The sequence below is a fragment of the Dendropsophus ebraccatus genome, chromosome 1 (genome assembly GCF_027789765.1).
Source record: "Dendropsophus ebraccatus isolate aDenEbr1 chromosome 1, aDenEbr1.pat, whole genome shotgun sequence".
NCBI classification, from domain to species: domain Eukaryota; kingdom Metazoa; phylum Chordata; class Amphibia; order Anura; family Hylidae; genus Dendropsophus; species Dendropsophus ebraccatus.
Window position 1 is genome coordinate 40583883 of NC_091454.1, and position 27606 is coordinate 40611488.

The window sequence follows — 27606 nt, forward strand, 5'->3', positions numbered from 1 at the left end:
ATCGGAGACTTTCCCGCTCTTGAACGGCACTCGTCAGGGGTGCCCTCTATCCCCCTTACTGTTTGTCCTTTGCATTGAGCCCCTGGCGGCTGCCGTTCGAGGCAATGTTGATATTAAAGGGGTTTCTGTGCGGGGTCGGGAGTTTAAAATAATGCTCTTTGCAGATGATGTTCTGCTCACGTTGTCGGACCAGGTGACCAACCTGCCTAATCTGCATGCTTTACTGACCAGGTTTGGGGCCCTTTCAGGGTACAAGGTGAATACATCAAAGTCCGAGGCCATGCCATTAAATCTCCCTGATCCAATAATTGCACAACCGAGTTCATCCTTTAAGTTTCGGTGGATGAAGTCTAATCTGAAATACTTGGGGATACACCTGACACCCACCTACTCCTCCCTCTATTCCGCCAATTTCCCTAGCCTCTTTAGGGACCTGAGAGTCCTCTTATCTAAATGGTCGTCCCACTATATTTCCCTCCTGGGTCGCATTGCTTCGATTAAAATGACTATACTCCCGAAATTATTATACTACTTTGAGACATTGCCTGTTAGAGTCCCGCTTAGCGAACTTAGGGCGCTTCAGAAGGCTATCCTCAGATTCATATGGGAGGGCAAGAGACACCGCATTCCTAAGTCAGTGATGCTGTGTAGCAAGGCGCAGGGGGGACTGGCAGTCCCTAACTTGTTGTACTATTACTGGGCTGTATATCTCCTGCAGATCCCGGCATGGTCCTCCTACCTCGCATATAGAAAATGGACGGAGATAGAAAAGATATGGCTGGCGCCTTTCCACCCAAATTCTTTTCTATGGCACTCCTCTCCTCCCAGCGCTTCGCACTTGTCTCTCCTGGGCCCGATGAAATTTACCCTTCACATCTGGTCTTCTTGCTCAGTGAAATTTAACCTCTTCTCCCCAATCTCTCCCCTTAACTCTTTCTTATACTTTCCCTCCTTCTCCTTAGGCTTACAATCACAAATGGTGCGGGTATGGGGGACTAAACGACTCTTTCAATTTGCGGACATAGTCTATCCCCTTACGCGGACCTTACTCCCGTTCGATCGATTGAGAGATAGATCGGATTTCCCCCCCCCCTACTGAGCAGTTCACCTACCTGAGGCTTCGCCACTTCATGCTGTCTCACCTGGGTTCTCTGACACTTTCCAAACCTACTGGGTTTGAGCAATTGGTTAGAACAGGAACGTCCACAAAAGGACTTATCTCGGATATTTATCGCATTCTCAACTCCCCATTGGAGGGAACCCAGGTCAGACATGTGTATATGACTAAATGGGAATCTGCTCTTGGGGTGCAACTATCCCCGGAAAGGTGGGCAATAGTGTGGGAAAGGGCCTCAACTTCCTCAATCTGCACCACGTATAAGGAATCCCATTATAAGCTATTGTTGTTATGGTACCACACTCCAGAACTTCTGAATAAACTAAATAGTAGTGTCTCCCCCCAGTGTTGGAGATGTATGGGGTCCCTGGGTACTCTATCACATCTTCTGGGACTGCCCCCTCATTAGGACTCTTTGGAATGAAGTGTGCGCCATGGCGTCAGCAGTTCTTCAGGTGGAGGTTCCCACTGAACCGATAGTGTGTCTCCTTAATCTCTACCCCAAGACTATTAGAAAGAAAGCAGGGAAGTTATTGTTGGCAATACTAACGGCAGTGAAGACCTTGATAGCCAGGAGCTGGAAGCAGACGAATCCTCCCTCCCTCAACTGTGTTAAGGCCCGAATAAGAGAAATAAGAGCTTTGGAAAGAATGACAGCCTCTTTAAATAACAAAATTGATCTTTTTGAGTCTGTATGGTCTCCTTGGGATTCATTCAGTGCGCAAGATAATGATGAAGGTTAGAAGGTCCAGGTCCTCCCTCCCCCCTACCTCCTCCCTTCCCTTCCCTTCCCCAGTTGTTACCTAGCCCCTCTCCTCCACTCTCCCTTGTCTTGTCAATGTTTGTCGTGTCTGGTGTGTGTCTCTACAATAGACACTTTTGGCCCCCACGGGGTGCTGGTTTGAACTACGCCGATTTTGCAGGGCGACTTCCTCTTGCCCCTCCATGAGTTCCCTTCGGGGTCTATTGGCTGGATTACTGGAACCGGCCATGTCACCGCTGACACGGTTGATTTAAAGAAAAATGTTGAGTTGTCTATGTAGTATTTGCTTCCCGCTACATGCTCTGTGACATGTATAATGCGTTATACTACTCCTTGTTATCCCTGCACTGTCTTGTCTTTTTGAAAAATCTAATAAAAAATTACAATAAAAAAAAAAAAAAAAAACTTTATTCCGTGTAGTGTAATGGTGTTTTTTTACATGTTTTTTTACCATTAAGTATAAAAAAAAAAAAAAAAAAAACCTACACCAAAAAAGGAGTTGCCGATAAATGCTGCACTTATCAGCAGATCGTGGCTGTAGGATATAGGAAAAAAAACACCCTACGCCAAAAAGGAGAAGTTGCTGATCAGCGGCGCAGTTACGTGCAATGCTTATCAGCCGCTAGAGGGCAGTAGAACGCAAATTCTGGAAAAGGCTGAAGTTTGACGACGCTGGAGCCGATGATTGCCGAAGGGGACCGCCGGAAAAAGCCGAAGACGCAGAGTAAGACGAGGACGCGATCGGAACCGGGAAGACACGATCGGGACGCTGGATCAGGTGAGTATGGGTCAATACCTAGCTGAGGTGTCCACAGCAGGTATTTAACCCTTTCTTGGGGTACTTATATCGCCGTGATAGGGACGTGGCCACCATTACTTTTAACAGTAATGGTGGTCGGTGCAGTTCTCGGACAGCACCGACCGACATTGCTTTCCAGGCCATCGGGTCACCGATGACCTGGAAAGCTGCAGATCGCCGCTATTGGCTGATCTGAATTGATCAGCCAATAGCGCCGCTCGTCAGCACGGGGGGGGGGGGGGTGTCAATCACCCCCCGTGCCGAAAAGTAGGGATGGGGCGTCCCATCTCCAAGTCCACTGCTGCAGGAGCACCTGGCAGGGTAGCCCACGCACCACGACCCCCTCGCCACTGACTTTCTTTGAGTCCCCGCTGGTCTGGCAGACTGCTGGGGCATCACCCAGCCGTCACATCTCCTCTCTGCCTGCCAAGTCACGCGGGGGAAGAGTGTCCACCGGAGGCTGCTGCTGCTTTGAGTCCTGTGACTCCATCCTTCCCCCAGCAGCCTCACCAAGCCCTTTCCCCCACAGAACGCTCTTGAGCAGCTGCTGGGGGAAGGAAGGCGAGAGCTGCCTCTGTGATTGGTGCCGGGACATGCTCAGTGATAGCCTGACACCCAAAGCAAAAGATTATTTTCCCCCCACCTCCGACGTACCCCCTCAACCTGCGGTGCGTACCCCAGGTTGAGAAATCCTTCTTTAAACAAGATAATACATTATCTGGCTGCGCTCCCATCTGCTTCCCAGGCTCCTAGGTCACTGACGTCCCGCTCAGCCAATAAGTGTGCTGTCCCGCCACAACGGGACGTCAGGAACACAGGCAGTTAACGTATTATCTTATATAAAGCCCCTGCAGATTGGTTAAGGAGGATGTGGCTACATTTTCAACCCACTGCGAAAATATAGAGCCATAGGGCGTAACTGTACCACATATCTCAGCGGATTTTGCTGCAAATGCAGTACGTGTGAATGCAGCCTTAAAGTGAATATCAAGCTGCTGACAATGTTAGTTAGCCATTATATATATATATATATATATATATATATATATATATATATATATACACACACACTCACCGGCCACTTTATTAGGTACACCTGTCCAACTGCATGTTACCACTTAATTTCTAATCAGCCAATCACATGGCGACAACTCAGTGCATTTAGGCATGTAGACATGGTCAAGACAATCTCCTGCAGTTTAAACCGAGCATCAGTATGGGGAAGAAAGGTGATTTGAGTGCCTTTGAACGTGGCATGGTTGTTGGGTGCCAGAAGGGCTGGTCTGAGTATTTCAGAAACTGCTGATCTACTGGGATTTTCACGCACAACCATCTCTAGGGTTTACAGAGAATGGTCCGAAAAAGAAAAAACATCCAGTGAGCGGCAGTTCTGTGGGCGGAAATGCCTTGTTAATGCCAGAGGTCAGAGGAGAATGGGCAGACTGGTTCAAGCTGATAGAAAGGCAACAGTGACTCAAATAGCCAACCGTTACAACTAAGGTAGGCAGAAGAGCATCTCAACGCACAGTACGTCGAATTTTAAGGCAGATGGGCTACAGCAGCAGAAGACCACCCGTTACTAGCATGGTGTAACTAATAAAGTGGCCGGTGAGTGTATATATATATATATATATATATATATATATATATATATATATATATATATATATGGTATCTCTTTGCTCTATCTGTGCTTCCACTTCCATAAAACAAAAACATTTTTATTCTTCGGTGCAAAAAGTAGGGGGGAAAAAAGGCCTTCCCAAGCTCCTGATCTGCTGCAAGCTGGAATGCCTCCTTGTTTCAGATTCTGATGGCTTAGTCGGTTTCTGGTGTTTTTAACACATTTGTGACTGACAGCTAACCATTGTACGGCATTGTTTCAGAATTTTTGTGAGCACTCTCTCGATGATGTGTGCTATAAGGAGATATTAGCAGGTTAGATTCTTCTAACCTGATTATATAGTTCCCTTTTAACAATGTTTTTGTGCATAACCACTGTCAGAAGCAAGGGCTGTAAACAAACTTATGTTGCTTATGTCTGGGGAGCAGAGGCCCATTTAAACTTCTTTCCCATAGTATACCTTCTGACACAGCGGTGCCGAAACCTAATAAAGAAGGTATACTTACCTATCCCCATGCCCCTGCAGCGCTGCTTACTGATTTCCCACAGCCTCCTGTAGGATCCTGCTGCTGAAATGTCATGTACGCGTCTGAACTACTGCCTGCTCAGCCAATCAGTGACTGGGAAGGGACTCCGCTGCAGTCACCGACTGGCTGAACGGGCAATCCATCAGAGGGGCTGACGTTTCAGCAGCAGGATCCAGGTACGTGACATACCCAGATGCCCGCTGAAAATTGAACGGCTGTCAAAAGACTCAACATTAACAAAATGGAGGCACAGGGACAGGTTAAGCATATGTTCTTTACTATTTTCCCACACCCCTTTGCCTGTCTGTCAATTAAAAAAATTGTGGGACTTCCACTTCAATAAAGTAAAAGGTGTCTACTTTCAGAAAAAACCATATTTTCTGGAGTATAAGACAACTTTTTAACCCCAAAAAATCTTCTCAGAAGTCGGGGGTCGTCTTATATGTCGGGTATGGTCATAGAAACATAGTAGATAGTCAGCAGAAAAAGACCACTTTGTCCATCTAGTCTGCCCTTTTAGTATATTCTTTCTTATTATCTTCGGATAGATGTATGTTTATCCCAGGCGTGTTTAAATTATGTTATTGTAGATTTACCAACCACCTCTGCTGGAAGTTTGATCCCGGTATCTACTACTCTTTGAGTAAAATAATATTTTCTCACATTGCTTCTGATCTTTCCCCCAACTAACCTCTCACTGTGTCCTCTTGTTCTTGAGCTCAGTTTTTTACTAAAAACACTCCCCTCTTGAACCTTATTTAGTCCTTTAACATACTTAAAGGTTTAATCATGTCCCCCCTTTCCCTTCTTTCCTCCAGACTATACAGATTCAAATCCTTAAGTCTTTCCTGATATGGTTTATGCCTCACAACCTCCACCATTTTTGTAGCCCATCTTTGGACCCATTCTATTTTATCAATGTCCTTTTTTTTAGATGAGGTCTCCAGAACTGGACACAGTATTCCAGATGTGGCCTCACCAGAGCTCTATACAGCGGGATCACAATCTCCCTCTTCCTACTGGTTATACCTCTAGCTATACACCCCAGCATACGATTTGCTTTCCCCACCGCCTGGTTGCACTGGTGACTCATTTTAAGGCTGTCAGAAATCACTACCCCTAAATCCTTCTCTTCTGAAGTCTTTTCCAACACAGTACTGCCGATGTGATACTCTGATAGACGATTCCTCCCTCCCAAATGCATTATTTTACATTTGGAAACATTGAACTTCAAATTCCACTGTTTGGACCACTTATCTAGCAAAGCTCAATCATTTTCCATATTACTGACACCTCCTGGAATATCAACCCTGTTGCACACTTTTGTGTCGTCAGCAAACAGACAAGCTTTTCCTACCAAACCTTCTCCTATGTCACTTACAAACATATTAAAAAGAATAGGACCCAGAACAGACCCTTGTGGCACACCACTTGTAACCAGTCTCTGCTTGGAATATACACTATTAACAACAACCCTCTGATAGTTATCCTTCAGCCAACCACAAATCCACTGAACTATCCAGGGATTAAGTCCAACTTCTCTATCAGCTCTTTATGGGGAACTGTATCAAAGGCTTTGCTGAAGTCCAGATAGGCAATATCCACAGCACCACCTTCATCCAGCACTTTTGTGGCATAATCAAAGAAATAAATGACATGGTCGTCCCTCAGTAAAGCCATGCTGGTTTGGATTCATCAAATTGTTGATTCTTAGATGATCCATTATCTTCTTTTTTAGAAGAGTTTCCAACATTTTCACTACTACAGATGGTAAACTCACTGGCCTGTAGTTACTGGGCTCTTCTCTACTCCCCTTATGGATTGGTATAACATTGGCCGTTCTCCAATCATCGGGGACATCTCCTGTTAGCAGGGATTGGTTATACAAATCTGTCAGGGGGGCAACAATCACAGATCTGAGTTCTTTAAGAACCCTGGGATGGACGCCATCTGGACCCATCGCCTTATTCAGCTTTAAACGGGCAACTTCCTCAGCAACTTCAGCCTCTGAAAATACTGGAGCTGAACCCATATAACTGGAGGCAATGCTGTGTCCAACCATCCTGTGATTGTGAAGGCCTCCTTCTGAGAACACTGAGCAGAAGTAACTATTTAAATAGTCAGCGACTGCCTTATCTCCATCAATAAACGTATTCTCCCCATTACTTATTTTAGTAATGCTGCAACCATTCTTCTTCTTCTTCCTGTCACTTATGTATGTGAAGAAGGTTTTATTCCCCGCAGTAACAGATTTTGCCATTTCTTCTTCTTTTGAGGCTTTGGCAGCATTTATAATCTGCTTTGCCTCCTTCTGTTTACTTTTATACGTCTCTCTGTCAGCTTCATTCCCAGTCTCCTTATACGCTGCCTTTTTTCCCTTTACAATGGCCTTAATCTCTCTAGTAAACCATAATGGATTCTTCTTCCTTTTACTTTTGCTAACTTCCCGCACATGTAGTCTAGTTGCCTTTAATATGGCATTTTTTAATTCTGCCCACTGAGTGCTCGCTCCCGATGTTTAATCCCACCCTCTTAATTCTTTATCTAAATACTCCCCCATTTTCTTCCTAAAATCCAGTACTCTTGTTGTAGTATGGGATTGGACGCAGTCAACCATAGACACTGGTGGTCACTGGAACCTAAATTTTCTTCCACTCTAACTTCAGAAACCCGATCCCCATTAGTAAATACTAAATCTAGAATGTTCTCTCCTCTGGTTGGTGAGTTCACAAGATGCCCCTGTAAGGGTCCCTATTATATTCTTTTACATGTAAGTGCAGAAGGGAGATTCCAATCCAAGTCACCCATAACTACAATGTCCCCCTTTAATGACAATTTAGTAATTTCATCCATCAGCATGCTATCATAGTTCTCACTTTGTCCCCGGAGGCCTATAGATAACACCAATTCTAAAAACAGATCCCTCTTTGGACTGCATGCAAACCCAGAGAGTCTCCAGCTCTTTATATGTATTTTCGATGACTGTCGATTTTAGACTATCCCTAACAAAAATGGCTACCCCGCCTCCAGTTCTCTCTGCTCTGTCATTCCTGTACAAAATGTATCCTGGTATAGGTATTTCCCAATCATTAGACTCTTTGGTCGCCGCATACGGTGGGGGAGCTCAAAAATTGCCGCATCCCAACCGTATGCAGCGACCACTATGAAAAAACAATTCAACTCACCAGTGACCGGTTACCGGCAGCCGCGCGTCTCCCATCATGTTCCTGGCGCAGGCAGTGTCTTTGCATAACACTGCCTGCACCGGAAACATGACAGGAGACACGTGGCTGCCGGGAACGGGTCACAGGTGAGTTGTCGTTTCTTTCCCTTCAAGTTCGGTTAACCCCTGCCTGACCGCAGCAGGGTTACAGCTAGCAAACCCTTGCGTATAAGACAAACCCCTAAAAATCTTATTAAAAGTCGTTAAATACGGTATATAAAATGTGTGTATGGGGGGTTAGTGCAAATTTTTTCTTTTTGGTATTGTAATTTCAGTGTTATTTGTACTGTTATGGCTACTGGAAGTACAAAATTCCCATAAACGCTTGGCAGTGAAAGGTTTAAAGAGTCACTGTCGTATTTTTTTTTTTTTTGCAGAAATCAATAGTCCAGGCGATTTTAAGAAACTTTGTAATTGGGTTTATTAGCCAAATCTGCCATTATCTGCATGTAAAAAGCCTTTTCCCAGGTCCCCCCCCCCCCTCCTTCCTCTTTTTCATCCACTCTGAAAAATCTGAAAATTGTGACTTGTTGCAGGAGTAGTACTCTGTCTGTTCTAGGGAGAGGGGAGGGGGGAGGAGGAAGGAGGGAGTTAGACGGCAGCAGAAAGCAGATAACAGAGGATTACAGGCATGGAGCTGGGTGACAGCTGTAATCTGAGCTCAGACAGGTCACTGGTGACTGTCACAGGAGATATCCCGTGAGGGATTTGTAGATTAACTCTTTGTTGTCCTGTTTTGGTCTTTTCTTTAGCTCTCTCCATAGGAGAACAATGAAGACGGGGGGAGAGCTTCAAACTGCTTTTTCATGATAAAAATGCATTTTTCTGATAATAAACCCAATTACAAAGTTTCTTAAAATCGCCTGGACTATTGATTTCTGCCAAAAAAAATTTCACGACAGAGACACTTTAAGGGTTGACTTTGCTGAAAGATTGGTGAGCTAATAAATAACTCATTCCTTTTTTTTTTTTTTTTTACTGCAAACAATCTAAATAGTATAAACTAATATAAGTTCATGAAGTTTATTAATTTTTATTTTTTTTGTTGTAGCCACCAAAACATGTTCTAGTGAGTATACTCCATAGCATTCTTAGTACTCTATGCAGAGTGGAACTTCAATAAGAATCACCCAATATAATATATAGTAATACTTACCTCAGACTCTGTCAAATTAGTTTCCTCAAAGTTATCAGTTTCTAAGAGAGATTAACAGAAAAAAAACAATATGACCAAAAGCACGGGCAAATATAAATTCCTTAACCCCTTTCGATCCAGGCTAAAAATAGCCTATACGGCCAGGCAAATTTTCATTTTTGTATTTTAGTTTTTTTCCTCCTCACCTTCTGAGAGGTATAGCACTGAGGCACACAGGGCACTGTGTGCATTTCCTGTAATAAGTGTATATTGGGGATTTGTATAACTTTTGAGGGGTAATACAATACTTTAATAAAAAATTTTGCCGGACTTCTCCTTTAATTATTTTTACGTTTTATTTTTATTTTATTTTTTAATTTTCACAACGTCAGAGGGGTTAGTGATGGACTGCAGCGCCGATCCTCATCTGCTATGAAGCAAGCTCAGCTCTTTCATAGCACTGTACCACTAAATGGTGTACAGATACAGCATGGGCCATTCAGCCACCGGCAGCCATGCTGGGTCCGTACAGAATAGGTCTAGGCCAAGGGTTAAGGACAAATGCCAATTTGGGATTTTTGCTTGCCCTCCAAAAACCATAATTTTTATTTTTACCATCTTAGGGGAATTTTTAATGTTGTTTATGGTGTGGTCGCAGTTGTTGTCTTGATTTTTGTGGTCAGTACTATTACAACTATACCCAATTTGTGTGTGTGGTTTTTTTTTTACATATAATGAAACAAAAAAATAAGCATTTACTGTGTTCGAATACCACAGTTTTGACTGCGCCATTTTAACAATTAATAGGCCGAATAGAGCGATTGCTCTGCGTCAGTGTCTCCAGGCTACACGATCTCTGCTGTTGCAGTAAATCAGCTTTTGCTTTATTGTGGTCAAACAGCTTCTCACATAGTGACCTTCTATATATCTACACTCATGTATGTGCTGTTACTTATCAGTTTATTATACAGGGTCTTTGCTAACTAAAAATGACTCTTCTGGATAGAATGAAATTTGTATTCTGGATCATCAAGTTTAATAAGAATTTCAAATGGCATTCTATCTAGAAACAGAGACAATTATAGCAAGTGAAGAGCCAGTCTAACACGTATACTTATATGTAGGCTATAGCCTTGGGTACAATGGGATGTGATAGACACTAGCGCAAACTTTAAAACAGTATCGAAGCTCCCGACATCATAATTAATCATGATGCTGGGAGCTCCAAGGTCCACTACGCAGGACAACGTCCATGCACAGACGGGGTTTTGCAGATGTGTGCATTCTAAAAAGTCTTATGGGACAAAAACTGTAAAATAGTCATTACCTTGGATGTGCTCTGCACTAACAACTCTGTCGGAGTTCTGTAATAAAGCACAATATTAGGATAAGAAAATAAGAAATGAATGAGGTAGTATGAAAGAACACTCATTAGATTTTGACCGTTTAAAGGTATTTTTTTAACCCCCCAAAGTTCAGAAAGAATCCTCTGTATGTATTACCTGTTACCCTGATGTATATAGCTTAAGAGTACTCCAGCAAAAGATTTTTTTTTTTTTTTTTTTTTTTTAAATCAACTGGTGCCAGGAAGTGCCAGAGATTAGTAAGTACTTATCAGCTGCTGTATGGCCTGCAGGAAGTGGTTTGTTCTTTCCAACCTGGAGAGCAGGAGAGGGTTTTCTATAGGGATTTGCTACTGCAACATGGAATGAGGTGGCAGCAGAGAGCACTGTGTCAGACTGAAAAGAGTACACCACTTCATGCAGGACATACAGCAGCCGGTAAGTACTGCAAGACAGATTTTTTTTTTTAATATAAGTAAAATTACAAATCTGTCACTTTTTGACTCCAGTTGATTTGAAAGATTTTTTTTTTCCATTGAAGTACCCCTTTAATTCCACCATTCCAACATGCTCCAACCCTTATGTCTGGGTTGCATCACTTCCTGTTAGTATTTTCACTCCAAGTGTCATGTCACAGCCAGTCTTTCCTATACCCACAGTGTCTCCTCCACCCGTCCCCCAGCCTCTCCTCTAACCCTGACAGTTTCCTGACAGTGATGCCATCTGCTGTCTCTGCATATCACGAGAGCAGGGACACAGCACACACTAAGGCATTTGAGTTTGCTCCAGTCCCCACCCGTCCCCAACCCTTCTAGTCCTGCCTGCTGTAAGAACAGCGCAAGATTAACATAACATTCTAGGCGATGGCAAACAAGCGGGGATACATAACAACGTCACCAAAAGTTTGGTAATTACTCTTGTGAAAGGTCACATGACCTGGGTTTGGGTAATGTAATTATCTGATAATGACTATGAGTTTTACAATTAATTTAACATACAATGTTTAGCACAGAGAGAAGCACGTTGCTGCGCACTTCTTCTGGCTATGTACAGAGATTGGTAGGGGCCTCAGCATTGAGAACACAGACCATTCAAAACTTTTGACAAGTCTACATGTCATTTGAAAGGTTTTTTAAAATTACAGTACTGCTTTAAAGGAGGGGGTGCAGAAACATGATAAACAATGTAAACTTACTTATCCCAGTGCCCTCATAGCGTTGCTCTCAGCTCTTCTGCGCAGCTGGTGGAAGTAATTTTTGTCTGGTTTCCGTGTACATCATGGCCCAACTCCTCCTGCTGCAACGTCACAGACTGGCTGAAGGCTTGCCGCTTAGCCATTCAGTAACTGCAGCAGTGTCCCACCCCAAAGCAAACCATCAGCCGGGTATGTGACATTTTAGCAGCAGGAAGTGCTGGAAGCTGGCAGCATGACTATATTGGGAAGGCTGTGCTGCAAGGGCACAGGAATGGACAAGTTTATTGTTTCTTTAATGTTGTTTGCAGTGCCATTAAAAAACTCCCCATCAATAGAATTACATCCCAGAACCTCACTAGAGGGGAAAGAGAGGCACTTAATAACTTGAGCAAACAACAAGATTTTTTAATAAAGGAAGCAGATAAGGGGGGGAATGTGGTGCTATGGCCAGTGGATCTATATATACAAGAAGCTAATAGACAACTTAGTGATACAGCTTACTACCAACTACTTCCATCAGATCCTACATACATCTTTAAGAATAAATTTGATAGTCTTCTAGACACAGTGAGGGAACACTCTATCATCACTGTACGTGAGCAACAATACCTGTCTGTATCTACTCCTATTGTACCGACATTTTATATGGTTCCAAAGATCCATAAAAACCAACAGAATCCTCCGGGCCGCCCTATAGTGGCTGGAATAGGAGGATTAACAGAAAAGACTTGCTCATACATCGATTTTTATTTACAACCTATGGTGACTGAGCTATCCTCATATCTAAGAGATTCAATGCACCTAATTGAATTGCTTTCAGATGCATCCATACCCAATGATGCCATCTTGGTTACGTGTGATGTGGAAGCATTATATACTAACATAGGACGTAGTGATGGCTCTCATGCAATAATGTACCATTTGGACAAACGACAAAATACGGATCTGTAGTGACCCACAAGGCACTACAAAGTTTTATCTGCAATATGACATGTGCTTTGTAGAAAGTAACTGTATAATGCTTTATCATTGGTGCCCAGCAGGTGGCAGTGCATTGCCAACATGTTGACAGTGAGCATTGGGACCCAGCGGCCCTCCACCTCAAGTGTGTTGCCTAGGCAACAGTAGGAGGTCTGACAGGTCCTGAGAGGAATTGAGTAGATGTAGTCGGTGAGGAGGAACAGACACGTGCTCTCCATCATAGTCAGATATAAGCAGTCGTGTGCTGACTAAAAACTTCAAGTAAGTGAAGTAACCTGCTGAGTACAGAGCAGGCAAAGTAAGAAGAGAGAGGAGAGATTCTAACCAGCCAGATAAAGGCTATAACCACTAAGGCAGAGGGAACCCAATGCTCACTTCATGCAGCCTGACTGGAGAGTGACTGAACACCATTCCAATGTGCTGTATTACTATGTAAACCAGAAAGTAAAGTCCCTCAGTTATATCACCCAGTCTATTCATTGTCTCCAAACACTGGAAACCAACCACCTCATTGCTGTGACGACTGCCCGGGGCCTTAGGAGAACCAGGACTGCTAAGGTAGGAGTAAAGCACCGTGACACTATTGCCCCTGACAACACCACCGGCACCCTATCTGGTCCTAATAGAGCCTCCAGTCCACCGTGCGGCCGTTGCAGATCAACTTCACGACTCTTTCATTATTGAACTTTTGGATTTTGTGTTACAGTACAACCTTTTTTTTAGGTTGGTGGGAGGAGCAGCATGTGTACCCCATGGCCTCATTTCAAAACAAGGTTTACTTTTGGTATCGCTTCATTGACGACATTGTTTTTTTGTGGACAGGTACGGAGGGGGGAGTGTCGTCAGTTCATTGAGGAATTAAATCAAAACCCCTTCAACATCCATTTATCATCACATGTTTCCAAGGATTCGGTGGAATTTTTGGATCTGATGGTACCGTTACAAGGCAATCACATCAAAATAACTTTACAGGAAACCGACGGCGACGAATAGTCTCCTATCATATGACAGCTTCCATCCAATTCATACCCGTAATGGAATTCCAGTGGGCCAATTTCAAAGAATTAGGAGAAACTGTTCAGAGACGACAAAATTTAAGAAACATGCCTGGGAGCTTACAAAAAGATTCAAAGCCCGTAAATATCCTCGCGCCCTGGTACTTCACGCATCAGGGCGTAAATTTACTCCCGATGTTTCCCCGATCGCTGTGTGTTCGCACACAGCGATCGGGGAAGATGGCCTGCAATAAATCATAGCAGGCCATCTTAGCTTCTCGGCATGGGGGGTGGTTAACACCCCACGTGCTTACGATCGCCGCTATTGGCGGAAAAAATGGCGGTCGGTGCTGTCCGAGGTCGGCACCGACCGCCATTACTGTAAAAAGTAATGGTGGTCACGGTGCCACCGGCCGTTCACGGCGATCAGGCCGGTGGCACGGCGATCAGAGTCCACAAAAATAGTAAATACCTGCTCTGGACCCCCCAGCTAGGTAGCTGAGGGGTCCAGAGCTGGTATTTGTACATTACTCACCTGTCCCGGGGTCCTGATCGGCGTCTTCCGGGTTCGCGGCGTCCTCCGTCATTCCGTCAGGTCTTCGGCTATTTCCGGCGGTCCCCATCGGCTTTTTTCGGCTCCAGCCTCGTCTTTTTCCGGATTTTGCGCTCTGCTGCCCTCTAGCGGCTGATATGTGTAATACACTTATCAGCAGCTACAGGGATGTTCAGAATGTAGAAAAAGGTTTTTTTTTTTCCCAAATTTTTTTTTTTCTATTTTCCGCACCCTATCGCCGCTGAATGTTGATCAGCATCGCACGAAAGTGCGCTGCTAATCAGAAACTCCTCCTTTTTGGCGTAGGGTGTTTTTTTTTCTATATTCTACTGACACGGTCTGCTGATAAGTGCGGCATTTATCAGCAACTCCTTTGTTGGTGTAGGTTTTTTTTTTATACTTACTGTAAAAAAACACTACATTACACCACACTACATTGAATAAAGTTTTACACTACACCACTACACATTTACATACCCCATATACCAATCCCCATATAAAAATGGCCCCCAGGGTGTTTTCGGCGTCAGAGGGATACGTTATTATTGCCTCCGGCACCGAAACAGCCAGTGAGGATGAATGAGGGGATCCTTCGTTCCTCCATTCATCCTCATCATCCAGTGACGTGTCTGGGGGTAGCGTAGCGTACGCTGCCCCCCAGACACGTCTTTTCCGTCAGTACCGTCCCAATAAGAGATCACGGTATGGCGTGAAATTCTACAAACTCTGAGAGCACCTCAGGGTACACTTACAGATTTAGGGTACGTGCACACTGCGGAATGGCGGAAGGATTCCATCGTCCATCCAAAGAATTAACACGTTGGACGGAGAGCGGAATCCGCCCGTGCATAAAATGGAGTCTATGACACGGATGGAGACGTGCGCCTGCATCACTCGTCCGGTGGGTGCCAGCTGTGGAATGCATGAAGGGTTATCTGTCGCGATTCCGCAGTGTGCACGTACCCTTAGAGTGTATGTAGGAAGGGACACCCGAATCCAGCCCCAGATGCCCCCTCCCCCCCCATCCTCGGAACAAGAGGGAAGATCGTCCGGGAACTGATCTTCCCACTGCTGGATAAAGGTTACCACCTGTACGGGGATAAGTTTTATACCAGCACCCCCTCTTCCGGTCCCTCGCTGCCCGAGCTACTGTAGCTTGCGGCATGATCCGAAAATATCAGAAGCAGTAATAGAGCCCTAATATTTAGCAGCCATGGAGCGGACACCAGTACTGATCCCCCCCAGCCTCTGCATACTGGATCGCTTCAAGGCATACCACACGTCATTGGGGTTCCACATTGTCTAAATTCTTTCCCTTATTCCTATTTCAGGGGTCACGTTGATCCGGGGATTATTCTGATCGCCATTATGGAGTCGGGAAGGAATTTTTCCCCTGTGATGAGGCTACGGTCGTCTGCTTCACGAGGGTTTTTTGCCTTCCTCTGGATCAACACAGATTGAGTTTGATGGACACCTGTTATTTTCAACCTTATAAACCAATAATTGGCCTAATACCCCCAAATAAATTAGAATGGTCCCTTTTCCCCAGCTAAATAGGTATGGCCGCCATTCCCATTAGAGGATGCCATAATGCAATTACAAAGCCTCTGTGCTGCCAGGACAGTAGAAACCCCCCACAAGTGACCCCATTCTGGAAACTACACCCCATAAGGAATCTAACAAGGGGGGCAGCGGGGATATGGCCCCCTGGTGACGGCCACATTTGGGACGTGAAAATGAAAAAAAATGGTATTTTTTATTTTCTCGGCACATGTTCTACGTAAGTGCCCGTCACCAGTGGGGTCCAAATGCTCACTGCACCCCTTGTTAGATTCCTTATGGGGTGTAGTTTCCAGAATAGGGTCACTTGTCGGGGGTTTCTACTGTCCTGGCAGCACAGGAGCTTTGTAATAGCGACATGGCCTCCATCCTCCATTCCAGCCTCTAAATGGCGCTCTGTCCCTTTGGTGGCTTGCCCTGTGCCCATATGGCACATTATGCCCACATGTGGGGTATTTTCGTACTCAGGGGAAACTACCCTACACGTTTTGTGTTCATTTTCTTTTTTAACCCCTTGTGGAAATGGAAAAAATCAAGGCTAGACCAACATTTAGTGTAATTTTTGTAAAATTTTTACTCTAAATCAGTAATCTTGTCATGATTTTTTCATTTTCACAAGCGGCTAAAAGATAAAAAAAAACAAAACACTAAATGTGTAGCGCAATTCCCCCTGAGTACGGAAATACTCCACATGTGGACATAAAGCGCCATGCGGGTGCAGGGTAAGCCTCCGAAGGGAAGGAGCGCCATTTGGATTTTAAAGGCTGGATTTGGATGGAATGGATTTCGAGGGGCCATGTTGCATTCAAAAGGCCCCTGTGTTGCCAAGACAGTTGCAACCCCCCACAAGTGACCCCATTATGGAAACTACACCCCTCAAGGAATGTAACAAGGGGTGTAGTGAGCATATGGACCCCACTGGTGACGGGCACAAATGTGGAACAATGTGGCGTGAAAATGAAATATAAAATTTTTTACACTATAATGTTGGTTTAGCCTTGAATTTATCATTTTCAGAAGGGGTTAAAAGGGGGAAAAAAACCAAAATGTGTAGAGCAATTCCCCGAGTCTGTAAATACCCCACATGTGGACATAAAGCGCCATGTGGGCGCAGGGCAAGCCTCCGAAGGAAAGGAGCGCCATTTGGATTTTGGAGGTTGGATTTGGCTAGAATGGATGATGAACGCCATGTCGCATTTACAGAGCCCTCGTGCTGCCAAAACACTGGAAACCCCCACAAGTGACCCCATTCTGGAAACTACACCCCTCAAGGAATCTAACAAGGGGTGCAGTGAGGATATTGACCCCTTGATGACAGGCACATTTGTGCCATGAAAGTGAAAAAATGAAAATATTCCCTTTCACGTCACATTTTTCCACATTTGTGTCACCAGTGGGGTCCATATGCTCACTGAACCCCTTGTTAGATTCCTTGAGGGGTGTAGTTTCCACAATGGGGTCACTTGTGGGGGGTTTCCAGTGTTTTGGCAGCACGAGGGCTCTGTAAATGCGATATGGCCCTTGAAATCCTTTCCAGTGAAATTCAGCTTCCAAAAGCCAATTGGCGCTTCTTCCCTTTGGAGGCTCGTCCTGCGCCCCCTTTATATCTGAGGTTTGTGGTTGCGTCAAATACCGCAATAGGGCCACATATGGGGTATTTCTATAAACTGCAGAAACGGAGCAATCAATATTGGGGTGCATTTCTCTGGTAATAGGTTTATAATAATGAAAAATATTGGATTACAATAAAATCTCTGCACCGAAAAAAATTTCAAATTTCTTACACACTTAGCTTTTATTTCTGTGACTCCCCTAAAGGGTTAAAAAACTTTCTGGATATGCTTTTGCAGAGTGTGGGGGGTGCAGTTTCTGAAATGGTGTGCTTTGTGGGGCTTTCTAACATACAGGCCCCTCAAATACACTTTAAACCTGAACAGGTCCCTAAAAATATCGGATTTTAAAATTTTACTGAAAATTTGGAAATTTGCTGCTAATGTTTTAAGCTTTCTATTGTCTAAAAAAAATGAAAGATCGTTTAATAAATGCCGCCAACATAAAGTAGACATGTTGCTAATGCTATTTAGTATATAATTTATGTGGTATAACCACTTTCTGTATCAGCGAAAAAGTTTTAAAGTTGGAAAAATGCATTTTTCACATTTTTTCATAAAGATTCATTATGAGTATCGACTCCAATTTTCCAGAAATGTAAAGAACAATATGTCACGAAAAAACAATCAGAATCAGCCGGATAGGTAAAAGCATCCCGAAGTTAATAATGAATAAAGTGACACTGGTCATATTCATAAAATTTGTCTCGGTCATTAAGGCCATTTCAGGCTCTGTCCTTAAGGGGTTAAAGAATTTAAGGATCCACAAAACGGCAAAATATATCCATTAAGACACTATATTAATTGCCGTACAAGACAGGTGAATTACGCTATTTTATGTCCTTGCCAAAAAGTGTATGTGGGAAAAACGTCTCAGGAGCTGAGAAAAAGAATTCAAAAACATCTATCCACCATAAATCTGGCTAAACGTGATGTCCAGCAAGGTAAACCATTGACGGCAGTGGTAGCCCATTTCCTGGAACACCACCAAGGTAGGACTCGGGGTCTCCAAGTGGTGGGTTTGGAAAAAATTATGGTGGGTCCAAGGGGAGGGGACTGTAGTAGCTCTTTACTTCAGAAGGAATCTAGATGGATATATGAACTCAATTCCATTAATCCCTTTGGCATGAATAAGGAGTTGCTATTTACTGGTTTCTTAGGTTAACCCCTTGCCTCCGCAGCCTGTTTTGGCCTTAATGACCAGGCTCATTTTTCAAAATCTGACCTGTCTCACTTTATGCGCTTATAGCTCAGTGATGCTTTAACGTATGCTAGCGATTCTGAGATTGTTTTTTCGTTACATATGGCACTTTATATTAGTGGCAAAATTTGGTCATTACTTTGTGTGTTTTTTGTGAAAAACATCAAAATATCATGAAAGATTTGAAAATTTTACATTTTATGAACTTCTTAAATTCTCTGCTTCTAAAAAAGGAAGTCATAGCACATAAATTAGTTACTAAATCACATTACCAATATGTCCTCTTTATTCTGGCATAATTTGGGAAACATATTTTACTTTTTTAGGCTTTTATGGGGCTTAGAAATTTATTAGCAAATTATCACATTTTGTGAAAGTTTCCAAAACTGATTTTTTTTTTAGGGACCAGTTCTTTTTTTAAGTTGATTTAGGAGGCTTGTATACTGGAAACCCCCATAAGTGACCCCATTTTGGAAACTAGACACCTTAAAGTGACACTGTCACCCCCATATATAATTTTTCAATCATCATAGACATTTACAAGCCTCAATTAGCCCTCTGCATACCTTATTTTTTATTTTTTTTCCTCACGCTGGTTGATGAGAAATTGTTACTTTGATGAGGCGCTTCTAGCGCCACTGGGCGGGGCTTAGTCCCTGAAGCGCCACATAGCCCCGCCCAGTACATCGTCGTTGGCCCCGCCCCCTTGTGTACCTCATATGTCTTGGCCGCCGCTCACATTCTTGACTACTGCTGGATGTAGGTGACGTGCGCGTCCACATCACCCTGCGTCCTGCGCGTGCGCAGAAGGTGAACACCGGGGCAGCCACTTCCGGGCTGTGCCTGCGGTCGCACAGCCCATGGATTGCACCAGCCGCACGGTCCCTCGGCGTCCCGATGCCTCCGGAGCCCTCGCTGCGGCTATGAAACTCTCCTCACAGCCAGCAGCGAGGCGCAGAGTTAGTGCGCAGGCGCACTGCGGCGGCCGACTTGCACTGCGCATGCGCCGGAGAAGACTGCCGCAATGCGCCTGCGCACTAACTCTGCGCCTCGCTGCTGGCTGTGAGGAGAGTTTCACACGGCAGCGAGGGCTCCGGAGGCATCGGGACGCCGAGGGACCGTGCGGCTGGTGCAATCCGCGGGCTGTGCGACCGCACGCACAGCCCGGAAGTGGCTGCCCCGGTGTTCACCTTCTGCGCCTGCGCGGCGAATGACGGGCCCGCACGCGCAGGACGCAGGGTGATGTGGACGCGCACATCACCTACATCCAGCAGTAGTCAAGAATGTGAGCGGTGGCCAAGACATATGAGGTACACAAGGGGGCGGGGCCAACGACGATGTACTGGGCGGGGCTATGTGGCGCTTCAGGGACTAAGCCCCGCCCAGTGGCGCTAGAAGCGCCTCATCAAAGTAACAATTTCTCATCAACCAGCGTGAGGAAAAAAAAATAAAAATAAGGTATGCAGAGGGCTAATTGAGGCTTGTAAATGTCTATGATGATTGAAAAATGATATATGGGGGTGACAGTGTCACTTTAAAGAATTAATCTAGGGGTATAATGAGCATTTTAACCCTACAGGGGCTGGAGGAAAGTATTCACAATTAGGCCTTAAAAAAAAAAATCGGAAATTTAAATTTTCCAATAATATATATGTTTAGATTAAAGTTTCTCCTTTCCAAAAGGAACATGAGAGAATCTGCACCCCAAAATTTGTAACACAGGTTCTCTTGAGTACAACGGTACCCCATATGTGGGCGTAAACCACTGTATGGGCACACAGCCGGGCTCAGAAGGGAAGGAGCGCCAATTAGCTTTTTTAATGCAGATTTTTCTGAAAAAGTCTGAGCGCCAGGTGCGTTTGCAGTGCCCCTGTAGTGTCAGCAGAATAGAATCCCCCCAAAAGTCACCCCATTTTCGAAAGTAAACCCCTCAAAGAATTCATCTTGGGGTAGGATGAGCATTTTGACCCCACATGCATTAGAGGAAAGTATTCAAAATTAGACAGTAAAAATGAAAAACACGAATTTTTCCAATAATATGTTCGTTTAGTTTGAAATTTCTCAATTTCACAAGGAAAAAGAAAAAAAGTACCCCAAAAATTGTAACGCAGGTTCTCCTGAATACAACGGTACCCATATGTGGGCATAAACCACTGTATGGGCACACAGCGGGGCTCAGAAGGGAAGGAGCGCCAATTAGCATTTTCAGTGCAGATTTTGCTGAAGAAGTTTCTGAGCCCCAGGTGCGTTTGCAGTGCCCCTGTAGTGTCCGTAGAAGAGAACCCCCCCAAAAGTCACCCCATTTTTGAAAGTACACCCCTCAAAGAATTCATCTTGGGGTGTGGTGACCATTTTGAGCCCACAGGTATTAGAGCAAAGTATTTAAAATTAGACAGTAAAAATGAAAAACTCGAATTTTTCCAATATGTTTGTTTAGTTTAAAATTTCTCAATTTCACAAGGAACATGAGAGAATCCGCACCCCAAAATTTGTCATGCAGGTTCTCTTGAGTACAACAGTACCCGATATGGGGGCATAAACCACTGTATGGGCACACAGGAGGGCTCAGAAGGAAGGGAGCGCCAATTAGCATTTTCAGTTCAGATTTTGCTGAAGAAGTTTCTGAGCCCCAGGTGCGTTTGCAGTGCCCCTGTAGTGTCCGCAGAAGAGAACCCCCCCCCCCCCCAAAAGTCACCCCATTTTGGAAAGTGCACCCCTCAAAGAATTCATCTTGGGGTGTGGTGACCATTTTGACCGCCCCAGGTATTAGAGGAAAGTATCCAAAATAAGACAGTAAAATTGAAAAACTTGAATCTTTCCAATAATATGTTTGTTTAGTTTGAAATTTCTCAATTTCATGAGGAACTGGAGAGAAGCTGCATGACCAAATCTGTAACGCAGGTTCCCCTGAGTAGAACGGTACCCCATATGTGGGCATAAACCACTGTATGGGCACCCAGCCGGGCTCAGAAGGGAAGGAGCGCCAATTAGCATTTTCAGTGCATATTTTTCCGAAGAAGTTTCTGAGCGCCAGGTGCGTTTGCAGTGCCCCTGTAGTGTCAGCAGAAGAGAACCCCCCCAAAAGTCACCCCATTTAGGAAAGTACACCGTTCAAAGAATTCATCTTGGGGTGCAGTGAGCGGTTTGACCCCACAGGTATTAGAGGAAAGTATTCAAAATAAGACAGTAAAAATGAAAAACTCGAATTTTTCCAATATATGTTCGTTTAGTTTAAAATTTCTCAATTTCACGAGGAATGGGAGAAAAAATGTACCCCAAAATCTGTAACACAGGTTCTCCTGAGTACAACGGTACCCCATATGTGGGCATAAACCAATGTATGGGCACACAGCCAAGCTCAGAAGGGAAGGAGCGCCAATTTGCTAGAGCAAAACCGCAGCTAGTAATGGTTATTAGAATAGCGCAGTTACTAAAATACAATAAAAAAATGAGATTACAGGTAATGTGGGGTGGTTACGGATAATCTGGGGTGGTTATGGGCAACCTGCCGTGGTTACGGGCAACGTGGGGTGGTAACGGGCAACGTGGGGTGGTAACGGGCAACGTGGGGTGGTAACGGATAAACTGAAGTGCTTATAGGTAATCTGGGATGGGAACCTGTAACGTGCGGTGGTCGGGGGCAACGTGCGGTGGTCGGGGGCAACGTGCGGTGGTCGTGGGGCAACGTGCGGTGGTCGGGGGCAACGTGCGGTGGTCGGGGGCAACGTGCGGTGGTTATGGGCAACGTGCGGTGGTTATGGGCAACGTGCGGTGGTTATGGGCAACGTGCGGTGGTTATAGGCAATGTGTGGTGGTTATAGGCAACGTGCGGTGGTTATGGGCAACGTGCGGTGGTTACGGGCAATCTGGGGCGGATATGGGCAACCTGCGGTGGTTACGGGTAATTTGGGGGGGGGCTAGGGGTAATCTGGGAGTAAACTGCAATTATTACTATAATAAAAAGTGTGTGTTTTATTTTTTTGTATGTTTGTCACTTTTTGTACTTTATACATTAATTTTCACTGTATTACTATGATTACTGTGATATTTTCTATCACAGTAATCATAGGTCAGTGACAGAGACCAAATTGGTCTCTGTCACTTTATATTTTCTGAGATAACTGATTCTGGAGCGCATGCGCACTTCAGAATCAGCCTGGACGTCGAGGAGGACGGAGCTCCGTGGATCAGGTAATGTATGTGGGGAAGGGGGGGTGACTGGGGGGGGGGGGGGGGGCACGGTGACACTTTTTATCCCCTGTCACCAATGATTTATGGTGACAGGGGATAAAAAGTGCTGATCAGCACTGGGAACAGGCGATCGGCGGTATATAGTATATACCGCCGATCGCCTGTTCCGGGACCACACGGGGGGGTCCCCGATCACTGCCCCATGCTCTCCGCTACCTCCGGTGGCGGAGAGCATGGGGCTTTGATCACTAATTAATTTCCATCCCTGCGAACAAACATCGTTTGTTCGCAGGGATGGGGGCGGCCATCTTGGATCTGATGGCCGCGCGGGTAGGGTGATCGGTGGGCTGATCTGGGGTCTGAGGGGACATTTTTCATCTCCCCCCACCGTGGATTCACGGTGGGGGGAGATGAAAGCTATCGGCGGCGCCGGTAATGCCCGGTACCGGCGGATCGCCGCTAAAACGGTAGTAGCGGCGATCCGCCGGTATCGGGGGACAGGGGACACAGATTAAATGGCGGTGGGGGGAGGCAGCGTTCTGCAGCCTCCCCCCGCCGCCCGATCGGCGGGGGACACTGAATCTCCCCATAGACGCTGCGGTCGCATTGACCGCGGCGTTTATGGGGTTAACTGCCCGGGGGGGGAGCGCGGCTCCCCTCCGGGCAGTGGCAGCGGGAGGATGCTGTGTGACACAGCCTCTTCCTGCTGCCGATCTCACCTAGGGACAGAGGGGGGAGGCAGGGAAAGCATGACGTCCAGGGACGTCATGATGCGTTCTGCCACTGCTTTTCATGACGTCCCTGGACGTCATATTGGGGGAAGGGGTTAAGTTCGAGTATGTGTTTGCGTGCTGTAATATATGATAATTAGTGTAAAATATGTTTGAGTGAAGGAAAAAAAAAAGAAAAGAAAAGAATCACATCAATGGAAATCCCTACTTACCAATGAACCCTGAGAACAAGAGTTCTTCATTCAGTCCTCGTGGGAAAACAGTCTTTAGGTCAAAAATCCAACCTCAGCAAAGCGTTTTTTATCTCGCCTTCACGTATGTTAGTATGAAGCCGTTTTAATCCACAGACTTTTAGACCATCTAATCTTCCTGCATGTTCCTTCAGGAAATGAGCGGCCACTGAGGTGGGTGTCTTACCCTGCTCTTGATCTTTTCGTGCCAGAGTAATGGAAGAAAGATGTTTTTGTATTCTCTTATGAAGCTGTTGACTCGTTTGGCCTACATATATCTTCCTACAGGAGCATGTAATCGCGTAAACGACATTCCGGGTTTTACAATCAATCCTGTCTATCAGAGGCCAATGTTCTCCACTCTCAGGATGTATACATTTAGTCCTGGCCGGCATAAAAGTGCATACTGAACAGTCTCCACATGAAAAGGATCCTCGATAGCCAAAGCCCCTGTTCAATTTTTGTTTCGTTCTCTGATAGTGGCTCCTGGTAAGAGTGTCCTTCAAAGTAGGAGCCTTTTTCGCAACCAACATCGGATAAGGGGAAAAACGATGAAACTCTCCTGTCCGCAATATAAGCCAATTTTTCTTTAGCGCATGATGTAAGTCTGTCCATTGATTATTGTAAGAGGAAATGAACCTAATTTCATCCTTTTTATCCACTTCTTTCAGTTTAGTCAGTATGAGCACGATCTCTCTTTCTCGCATGTCCTTTGGTAAGCTTTGGCGATCACACCTTTCGGATAGCCTCTATCCCGAAAGCGCTTGGTCCGCCATGATCTCTAGTTTTTATTAATACCATATTTGTGAAGATCGGACGTTTTGATCACTTTTTATAAGTTTTTTTTTTATATATAACGTAACATAAAATCAGTAATCCGCGCACTTTTTCCCCTCTTTTCGTCTACACAGTTCACAATGACACTTGTTATATTTTAATAGATCGCACAATTACACACGCTACGGTATATTATATGTTTATTTATTTTTATATGTTTTATTTGTATAATGGGAAAGGGGGGTGATTTAAACTTATTGGGGGAGGGGTTTTGGGGTAGTGTGTTAGTGATTTTAACTTTTTTTTTTTATATACAATTTAAGTCCCTTTGGGGGACTTGTACATTGATTACTTTCATTTTATACACTGATCATTGCTATGCCATAGGCATAGGATTGATCAGTGTTATTGGCGATCTGCTCATTGAGCCTGCCTGTGCAGGCTCAGTGAACAGATCGCCAATCGGACCGCGCGGAGGCAGGTGAGAGACCTCCAGCAGTTCGTTTTAACGATCGGGACCCCCGCAGTGTGACTACCCCTGTCACTTACACTTAATCGCCACGGCCACGCCCCTGCCATTATCCTCCCCAGCAGCCACAGCCCGCACAGCTCTGGGAGTCGGGTTGTGACATCACCATTTTATTCAGGAAGTGACATCACCATGTTATCCAGGAAGTGACGCCTTGATACAGTAGTAAGTGCAGGGAAAAAAACACTTTATAAACATTTCCAGTAATTTTTTGTGGGGCAATACAATACATTAATAAAAATTTTTGCTAGACATCTCCATTAACTAGTTAGCTGACGGGCCTTGCACAGATTATGCTTACCTGCCTGCACTCCTACCTGCTTCTCAGCCTCGCGGTTCATTGACAGCCTGCTCATCCAATCAGTGGCTGCAGGACAGCGCAATGAGCAGGCCATCAGAGAGCCGTGAGCCAGAGAAGCAGGCGGGAGCACGGGCAGGTAAAGCATGATATGTCCCTTTCAGCTAGGTATGCCCCTGAAGCCAGATATGTCTCCTGCACCCAAATACATCCTTTCCAGCCACATATACCCCTCTTGCAGCCAAGTATGTCCCATGGAACTAGATATGCCCCTTGGAACCAGGTATGTTGTCTGTAGCTAGGTATGCTCCCTGCATTTAGATATGTTTCTAGATGCCAGGTATGTCCCCTGTAGGTGGATATGTCTCTTCCAGACGGATTTGTTCCCTGAAGCTGGATATGCCTATTTCAGCCAGATCTGCCCCCATGGAGTTGGATCATGTCCTCCTGCAGCCAGATACACCCCCATGTAGCCAGATAAGTCCCCCCATGTAGCCAGATGAGTCCCCATGTTGTCAAGATGCCTCCTTTTATGCAGCCAGATACCTCCCCCAATGTAGACAGATACCTTCCCCATGTAGCTAGATACCTCCTTGTATACTATACATTTGTGTGGTTTTATCAATTAAATAATTAGCACCATGAATCTCTATGCATAGTGTTGCATATACAGTAGTGTAGTGTGTTATGGTATATAGGAACTTGAGACAGTCATCCTGGATTAAGTGTTAATTCATTCAATTCACTATTGTTCTTGGCCTAATGTTTATGGAGACTCCTTATCTTAGCTACCTGTATCTGACTAAAGGCCCTATTCCACGAATGATTATCGTCCGTATTCGGCCAATATCGGCCGCTACGGACGATAATCGTCCCGTGGAATACAGTGTAATGATCAGCCGACATCGTTCATGTCGGCTGATCGTTGCTATCGCTTGTTTTTCAACATGTTGAAAACCAAGCGACTGATACAGCAACGATCTGCTGCCGTCGCTCCGTTGAATAGGAGCATCGGCAGCAAACGCTGCTGTATGCTATGGGCTGCCCGGACGATCAGCGATCACCCGGGCAGCCCCCTCGCAGCTCCCCGCTGAGAGCGCTCGTTTGCTCCTCTAAAACGACCCGTAAAAAAAGGGGCTTTAGCTTTGTACCTTGTATTCTTTATATTTTTCTTGCTTTTATCACTTAAAGGGGTATTCCAGGGAAAATCAATAATTTAGCAATGGAAAGGGTTAACCAAGGTTAACCCTTTCCTAATATACTTACCTGTCCATTTTTGGCCCCCCCAAGGAGATCTCCGGTCCGGTCACGTGAGCCTCCAGCCTGCCACTCCCGGATCCTCTATCCTTCCGGTTCGGTGACGTCACCACCCGGCCGGCGTCTGCTGTCTTTCTTATTAGCAGCAGAGCACTGAACCCTGACTGGCTTGGTAGCGTGCAGCCAATCAGGGTTCAGTGCTCTGCGTCTCCTGCTGTAAGTTGTCAGGGTTTGGGGGGGGCTCAGTGTCGGTGTCAGAACTACATTAGGGCAGTGTGAGGGGACCCTGCGGCATTACTTCCCCTCCCGGGACTCAGGGTCAGTATCGCTGACACCCGGGGGAGAAGTCCTGTAAAGTAATGCTGATCGGCTGCTGCTGATCCCCCCGGCCCCCCTCCCTGTGTCCCCGTCAGATCTCTCACCCCCAGAGCGCGATGCCGCACTGGCCCGATCTCTGCACCAAGCAGCCGGTGGTACACAGCTGACAGGCGCTGTGTACGGAGCAAGGAAGAGATCTCTCCTGCCTCGGTCACACAGCGCCTGTCAGCTGAGTACAGGTGCAGAGATCAGAGCCGAGATCGGGGCCAGCGCGCTCCGGGGGTGGGGGTGAGAGATCTCTGACGGGGACACAGGGAGGGGGGCCGGGGGGGGGGGGGGGGGATCAGCAGAAGCCGATCAGCATTACTTTACAGGACTTCCCCCCCGGGTGTCAGCGATACTGACCCTGAGTCCCAGGAGGGGAAGTAATGCCGCAGGGACCCCTCACACTGCCCTAATGTAGTTCTGACACCGACACTGAGCCCCCCCCCCAAACCCTGACAACTTACAGCAGGAGACGCAGAGCACTGAACCCTGATTGGCTGCACGCTACCAAGCCAGTCAGGGTTCAGTGCTCTGCTGCTAATAAGAAAGACAGCAGACGCCGGCCGGGTGGTGACGTCACCGAACCGGAAGGACAGAGGATCCG

At 45.5% G+C, this 27606-nt stretch overlaps 1 protein-coding gene across 6 annotated transcripts in view; it reads right to left on the minus strand.

Annotated features, from left to right (window-relative positions):
- Positions 1-27606, minus strand: part of LOC138773581 (uncharacterized) — a 104084-nt gene that overhangs the window by 43039 nt on the left and 33439 nt on the right. For 3 of the 6 annotated variants that reach the window (XM_069954124.1, XM_069954126.1, XM_069954123.1), the window contains exons 7-8: positions 10516-10552; positions 9210-9250 (exon numbers count right to left, since the gene is read on the minus strand). The exons of the other annotated variants lie outside the window; for them this stretch is intronic. In XM_069954124.1, the coding sequence (XP_069810225.1) occupies positions 9210-9250; positions 10516-10552 (78 nt within the window). The remainder of the gene's footprint in view (positions 1-9209; positions 9251-10515; positions 10553-27606) is intronic. 6 annotated transcript variants of the gene reach the window in all.